Raw genomic sequence first — 7,826 nt, forward strand, 5'->3', positions numbered from 1 at the left:
CAGCGGGGAGATCCTCAACAACAACTGTGTGATGGAGTACCACCAGACCACGGGAACACTCAGTGCGCACTTCAGAAATATGGTGAGCATTGTTAGCCTTCAAACGCAGGCCTCCCTCTACCGCCGCTGCTGCTGCTGTGACCTGGTAGCCAGCCCGTGGACGAGATCAACCCAAAAACGAAAGCTAGCGCCAGATGGGGTTGCTGGGCTGTTGCAACAAACAAAGTTTTGTCGATCTATCTATGAATGAGTCGTGTGTCGGCAAACAGAATAATGGCACGAGACGCATGCTGAGGGAAACATGTGGCGTTGGATATAGCGTTGCCTTGTATTGTCCATGTGCTCCTCCTGATTTGAAAGGTACATTAGTTGATCTGGAAGATAATAATAATAATAATAATAATAATAATAATAATAAATGTAATTTGAAGGCGCCTTTCTTGGCACTCAAGGACACCGTACAAAAGATACAAGATACTGTGTCGGTGTAACTCACACCTCAACCCTGCTGCCAAGCGGCCAGGAAGGGGGTTCAGACTGGAGGCCAGATGAGCCAGGGGAGGAAGGGGAACCACAGGAGAAGGCCCTGACTGGTAACCCTACGGCCAAGCCCCCTGACCCCCGGCCAAATGGCCCAGTACCGAACGCCCAGGGTCACTCCGACCGGGCTCCTAGAGGAGGCCAAAGCGCTGTGCTGACGGTCACCTCACGCACCTCCACCTCCTGACACCCGGCGCCGGTGAACCCACGGGGTGGATCCCACCTGGCAGAGGAAAAGCCAGAGGGGGAAAAGCGACGACCTTGTTTAACACAAAGACACGTTTTGCGTTTGCTTTGTGTTTTGTGTTCTAGTCTTTAAAGAGGATCAAGCGGTCCGACCGGCGCGGGGCCGAGTCCGTCACAGAGGAGAAGTTCACCATCCTGTTTGAGTCCCAGTTCAGCGTGGCGGGGAACGAGCTCGTGTTTCAAGTCAAGGTAAAGGAAGGCGTGCCGGCGTGGTACGCCGATGAGAGGCATGCCTTCTCTCTCAAAGGCTGAGTCCGCCTACGTCTTACCGCGCACACTGTTACCAGTTATGTGCACCCCTGTATATATATATATATATATATATATATATATATTTATAAAACGGGTGGCTTAAATCAAGCGATCTGTTTGGTTCCCAACTGTTGTATATTGAGCGTATACACACAGCTATGACGCCCGTTCAGTTTACGGAGTTCAGTATCACTCCGCGCCTAACTTGAACTGTTGTTTATTTATATATAAAAGCAATAGCATAGTTCACTGAAGCCTAAAAACATGTTGATTGCTGGAGAGGGTGGAAATGTTGTAAAGCAATAGGCACACGGTGAGTGAACTCGACAGTAGGCTAAATTGCCGGTGAACCGAGCTACTGTCTCTAGCCTTCTTTCTGTAAGGACGCTACAGTGCGTTGCATAGCAACCGCCGTACACTTTGCAGGCAGCCAGGAGGGACTACTTTTTTGTATTCGTTAAAAAAAAAAAGCTTTTCTGACTTTCTCGCTTTTTCAAAGTTGAGGGTGTCTATGACTTTCATTTCGCCATTCGTTGATTATACCACAGTTAAGGGTCCGCTGCTCGTCGGGACGGACAACGCCCCTTAACTGTGGTATAATCAGCACATACCACAACCTCGTCGTGATCTATTGCTTAAATATACTGTATATAGGTGACTTGAATGTACCTATTTATGTGTGCAGAGTGCTTTGCTTGGATGAAGGTCGGCACAGATTAATCTGATTAAGTTTCTGATCTGCATTGTACATTTTCTACCTAATCACAAAAAGCTTATGCATAGGGATTCCTATTTTCGCCGAAAAAAGTTATGTTTTTTTTCCTGGGAAGAGCACGTAATCCTAGCCTGGAAATCCAGACCCACGTCTAGAAAGCTGTAGGGTCTGGCAACGAGTAATGAAAATGGCCCAACTCGAGGGGCGGAACCAAGCATGCATTTGAAAATATCACTGCACGCAATTGGATAAGACTACGACCAATCAGAAGAATACAAGGGGTGACGTATCCAGACCAGCGGAGCTAACCAATAGATAAGACTCTTGCCGTATCCGATCGGTAAAACAGCAACGCTTTTGGCCCGCCTATATCATATACACCCATGGGCGTCAGTTTGGTTTGAAATGTGCTGGGGACAGAGACGCATTCGAAAGTGCATTTTCAGAAGCGCTCGGTATAATGAGGATGCACTCTTTTTTTTCTCTTTAATCAGGTAATGAAAGGTTCTGAAAGACGGCGTACCCATGTAGCTTACTAATGAATAAAATGTATACAAAAAACGGACATGTTTTATGAAGAAAGCGTTTCCAAAAAGCATTGGACGCTATGACCCACTATGTTGTGCTCCATGTACCCAATGTTGACAACGTGACGTGACTAAGCTACCAACACAAACAAAGAGGAGCTAGGAAAGCAAATTAACTACGTGTTTAAGTTGTAAAGGGGCAAACGTGTGGCTACACACAGCACTACAAATGTCGAAAAAGATTGAAAAAGTAAAAAATATTTGTTGCACAGCTGAACGCTGTATCACATGAGCTGGCTGTTCTCAATTCACAACACGCATCCATCCAATCTACATCAGGCATTCTGACCAAAACTCATGCACTCCCCACCACAGTTATTCCACTGATTACTCGACTATCGTCATCTCCACTATACCCAACACTGTATGAACGCAAACCGTGGATAAGTTAGGCTACTTGGTGGCTATGGCTAACATCAATTGCAAGAGTTAAAACACACTTGAGTGCAAAAAAACACAAAAGACCTCCCCACAGCACCAGCAAATCTTAAGCAATAAATATCGCGTCTTACCTTTATTTAAGTGGCAGTGGTCTGCAGCTGCATCCCGTGGTGTTGCCTGCCACATCCATTTAGTTCTACAGGTTATCGCTCTGTATGTCCATGGTACTACCGACCTGCTCTGGTGCTTTATACGTATGTGTTCAGGCTAAAATGACTTGATTGTCTGATGCCTCATCATTGCATCCCAGCCAAAGAGTATCGGTATTAATACCTCATTCATTGTCCAAGCCAGGCTGGCAGCTCATACAAAAATAAGTAAGGGATAATGTATAGAACGCCGGTCATTATTATTACGAAGCGAAGGTGTCTTGCCCTGAAGGGGCTTGTTCTAGATAATGACGAGCGACGTTCTATACATTATCCCACTTATTACACGGCTACTTGCCAAAACGAAAAAATAACTTCACACGGTGTGTCTTTTTACAATTCATTTGTTACCAGCATTCGTAGTGTTGATCAGCAGAGAAATAGTCCGCCAGAGACCTTGACGTTGCTTAGCAACCAAATACGCTGGGGTTGATAAGTTACCGGACTACTTGCGGAGCGATACGAGAGACGTGAATCAGAGCCACTTTCCTTGACAGCGGTCATTATATGCTTATTATATGCTCATTGTAACGGTCAACTATCGAAAAATAATTCACCGCTGGAAGTCGGGAAGGACCATGCAAGTGAACAGCGCATACCACAGCACTGAGAAGAGCCGTGTAATAATCTGTAATAATTAAGCTCAAGTTTTTTGTCTTTTTAAGTGGTGGGTACAAAATGAATCTTGACGAAAACTGGTGGATACTCGTCCCCAGCGTCCCCAGCGTAACTGACGCCTATGTATACACCGTTGTGATTGGTTAATGTTCAGATCCGGGGGAATCAGGGAGTTGTATATATTGCTCGTTCCGAGAGTGACTCACTGAGCAAATTCAAACTGTGCTCTCGCACCAACGGCACACTCCTACAAAGCAGTCGCATATGCTGTAAGAGACATGTGACCAGGGACGCTGCGAAGCTTCTGGTGGCCCTATAAGCATAATTGGTCATAAATTGGTCAGGGAGGCCCCCCCACCCAAAACACACACGCACACACACACACACACACAAAACACGTCCTCCTAGAGTATCATAATAACAGCCTCAACAGCAGCACCATCAGAAATATATAAAGTAATATATAAGTAATATATAAAACTTAACAGCAGCATTACAATATAATAACATCTGCATGCTGTCAAAGATGAACGGAAATAATTATGTACGTGAATAAGGTATAAAAGGAAGTCATCAAAACAAACAAACACACACACACACAACTATTTTTCACACACCCAATAAACTACCTCAAAGTGCAGTATTGTCCTAATCAAAATATTTTTCCTACACTATGCAGCACTGTAGCTTTTGGATCGTGTGCAATACTAAATCGCGTGTACATTCTCAGCAGCTGCAAGAGGCCTAACAAAGGTGCACCATGACTTTTCCTGGCAGCAAAATCGCATCTCTCATCATAAGACACCCTTAAAGCGTTCTTGTCCCATTGTTGACCGTAGATATGTTTTAATGAGTGATAGATACAATACAATACAATTAAGAAAAAAAACGAGGTACTTGGGGCCCTACGCGTTCTGCGTACTCTGCGTATGGGCTGCGGCGGCCCTGCATGTGACCTACATTTTCCCTTAACACATGCCTCTTCCAGTATGTTCCAAAAAACATCCCTTGACTAATTTTCTCGGGAAACCTTCTGAACGTGTATTCGTGGGAATCCCGTTTCCTGGGATTGAACCCTAGTATGTAAACGTTAAACAAATTGTTGGAGTATTGTGTCAATAATGGCCTTTCCCCCTCTCTCCTCGAACAGACATTATCTCTTCCAGTAGTGGTGATTGTACACGGCAGCCAGGACAACAACGCCACGGCAACAGTGCTGTGGGATAATGCTTTTGCCGAACCGGTGAGAATGTTTCTCTTCTTCTATGAATATACATGCCTCTCTTGCTCTCTCTCTCTCTCCCTCTCTGTCTGTCTGTCTGTCTGTCTGTCTGTCATCGTCCATATCCGTCTGTCTATGCCCTCTTGTTCCGAGTTTGTACGGGTGCGTGCAAACGTATACACACGCACATTCTGCCCATGTGCAGATAGTCTGAACTTGTTCCAGAATCACTTCATGTAATATTACCCTTTCGGACGCTTTCCAATAACTGCTCTCTATTTGACTTTGTTTGATTAGACTATGTGTACTCATGGCCGGTAAATAGCTCAGGAGGTAGACCGGGCTGGCTGGTACCCGGAAGGTTTCTGGTTCGATCCCCGGCTCCTCCTAGCGGAGTGTCGAGGTGCCACTGAGCAAGGCACCTAACCCTAACTGCTCCCGACGAGCTGGTTGTCTCCTTGCGTGGTTGGACTCCGCCGTGAATGTGTGCATGAATGTGGGATTTTTTAAGTTTTAAAACGCTTTGGGTCGCAACTGGTTAGAAAAGCGCTATATAAACGCAGTCCATTTACCATTTACCATTTCACTTTGCAAACAGGGCCGGGTCCCCTTCCTGGTGCCAGACAAGGTGCTGTGGCCCCAGCTCTGCGAGGCCCTTAACATGAAGTACAAGGCGGAGGTGCAGAGCAAGCGTGGCCTGTCCGACGAGAACCTGCTGTTCCTGGCCACCAAGGCCTTCTCCAGCAGCCCGGAGTCCGACTGCCGGAACATGACCATGACCTGGTCGCAGTTCAACAGGGTCTGCATCAAACCTCTTCCAAAACCCTCCAAACCTTCTGTTGTCTCTCACTCCCTGTGTTGTGGTGTATTGCTCAAGGAGCAAAGCTAGTGCAGCGGCACAAAGGGGGTGTGTGGTTTTCGATCAGGCCCTTAGCGCCCGGCTGCTTCAGATGAAAGCGTCAGCTGCGTTGAAACTCAGTATCGAGTACGTGTGTGTGCTCGATAAACGCCGTCGTCTGGGGCACGCGAAAACCTCACACGAATCTCTTGACCTCCAGCGAGAGCGCACAGACACACTGCACAAAACCCCTCTACTTAACCGAAAGGGACAATGGCTGTAGATTGCTCAGAGATTGCGCAGATCTTTTTTTAAATTTTTTTTATCATTAAGCACAAACAACAGGCCCCATTCATTCCAGTTCCTTGTTGACTGATCGTGTCGCTTCACGCTGAAAAAAACGGAAAACAAAAAACTATATGTTGCATATGAAGTGCATGTCCACTTGAAGGGCAGGCCGTGATCTAAAAGGCTTTAAGGCCGTGTTTGTCCAGGTGCTGAAAGCCTAATTGAGCCGCGGGCATAAAGCAGCTGGCGAAGGCAAAAAAACACACTGCCGTTTTCCACACACACACTCACACAGACACACACACACACACACACACACACAGCATCCGTCTCATTAGATTACAGGAACATCACATTTCCGTTGGTATACTGACTCATGCACATGGACATATGCGCAACAGCTCACACACACACACACGCACGCGCGCATACACACACTCACATGTGCAAGAACACACAATTATCGCTCTCTTTCTCTGTCCCTCGGGTTATACCCTTCCCCCTCGCTTTCACCCTACGCAAGTCACCATTGTGTTTCATGAAGAGAAACCTTTCTCTTAATAAAGAATAGACAAACACACACACACACACACACACACACACAGACAAACACACACACACACATTAGATACGTGCACATCCATATTTGGATTGCACCTTGTTGTGGAGTGGATACTGCAAATGGTACATTACTGAAGAAATGGGGGCAGGGGTGGGGGTAGGTGCTGTGGGTGCAAAGCTAACTATCAAACGTTGTGCTTTTCGAACAGGAGAGCCTGCCTAACAGGAACTTTACGTTCTGGCAGTGGTTCGACGGAGTCATGGAGCTCACGAAAAAACACCTCAAGCCCCACTGGAATGACGGGTAAGAGAAAACGTGGTCGGTGGCTGGTCCTGCCTCGACGGAAAGCGGTGGTCTTCAGTCACGTGTCTTGTGTTGTGCTCAGCCGATTCATCCTGCCATAGTTCTTTCCCCACACATAATGACTCTGTAATTTTTTCCCATGGCAACCTTTCTAACTGGAGATTTACCTCCAAGTCAGTAGTCGGTGCTAAGAGCTTTCTCTCTTTAAACGCTCTCTCTCTCGCGCACACACACACACACTCTGACTCTCTCTCTCTCTCTCTCTCTCGTGCACGCTGTCGCTCTGGCTCTCCTGCAGAGCGATCCTGGGCTTTGTGAACAAACAGCAGGCTCAGGACATGCTGCTGTCCAAGCCCAACGGGACCTTCCTGCTGCGCTTCAGCGACTCGGAGATAGGCGGGATCACCATCGCCTGGGTGGCAGAGAACCCCAACAAAGCAGGTATACGCACTCACACACACAATCACACACACACACACACACACAATCACACACACAATCACACACACAATCACACATTAACACACACACACACACACACACACATGGACACACACACACACACACACACACAATCACACACACACATTAAAACACACACACACACACACACACACACACTTTCCCTGTTGCACTCCCTTTCTCTCTGTCTTTCTTTGTTTCTCTCACTAGCGGACAGACACACATACGTACGCGCTGAGTCCCCTCCAGCCGGGCCACCTGACGCACACACCTTACGGACGGCCCTGGGCACATTCCCACTATGAACCTATTCAACTCCCTGGCTTTGAGCGCATAGATTGCTCTCTTGGATTGACTCTGTGTGTGTGTGTGTGTGTGTGTGTGTGTGTGTGTGTGTGTGTGTGTGTGTGTGTGTGTGTGTGTGTGTGTGTGTGTGTGTGTGTGTGACTCCGTGTTTGTGTGTCCATGTGTGTGTGTCCATGTGTGTGTGTCCATGTGTGTGTATCCATGTGTGTGTGTGTGTGTGTGTGTGTGTGTGTCCATGTGTGTGTGTGTGTGTGTCTCCATGTGTGTGTGTGTGTGTGTGTGTGTGTGTGTGTGTGT

The 7,826-nt window shown here is 47.1% G+C and overlaps 1 protein-coding gene across 1 annotated transcript; it reads left to right on the forward strand.

Moving 5' to 3' along the window:
• Positions 1 to 6: 6 nt before the first annotated feature.
• Positions 7 to 7,222, forward strand: LOC311372812 (signal transducer and activator of transcription 5B-like; the record flags this gene model as incomplete). Its single annotated transcript, XM_084489768.1, has 6 exons — positions 7 to 82; positions 853 to 975; positions 4,699 to 4,791; positions 5,369 to 5,569; positions 6,667 to 6,761; positions 7,060 to 7,222. Coding segments are annotated over exons 1-6 (726 nt in total), but the record flags the coding sequence as incomplete, so codon positions are not given.
• Between the last annotated feature and the right edge of the window lie 604 nt (positions 7,223 to 7,826).

Source organism: Micromesistius poutassou (genome assembly GCF_964030765.1).
Source record: "Micromesistius poutassou genome assembly, contig: SCAFFOLD_1889, whole genome shotgun sequence".
Classification (NCBI taxonomy): domain Eukaryota; kingdom Metazoa; phylum Chordata; class Actinopteri; order Gadiformes; family Gadidae; genus Micromesistius; species Micromesistius poutassou.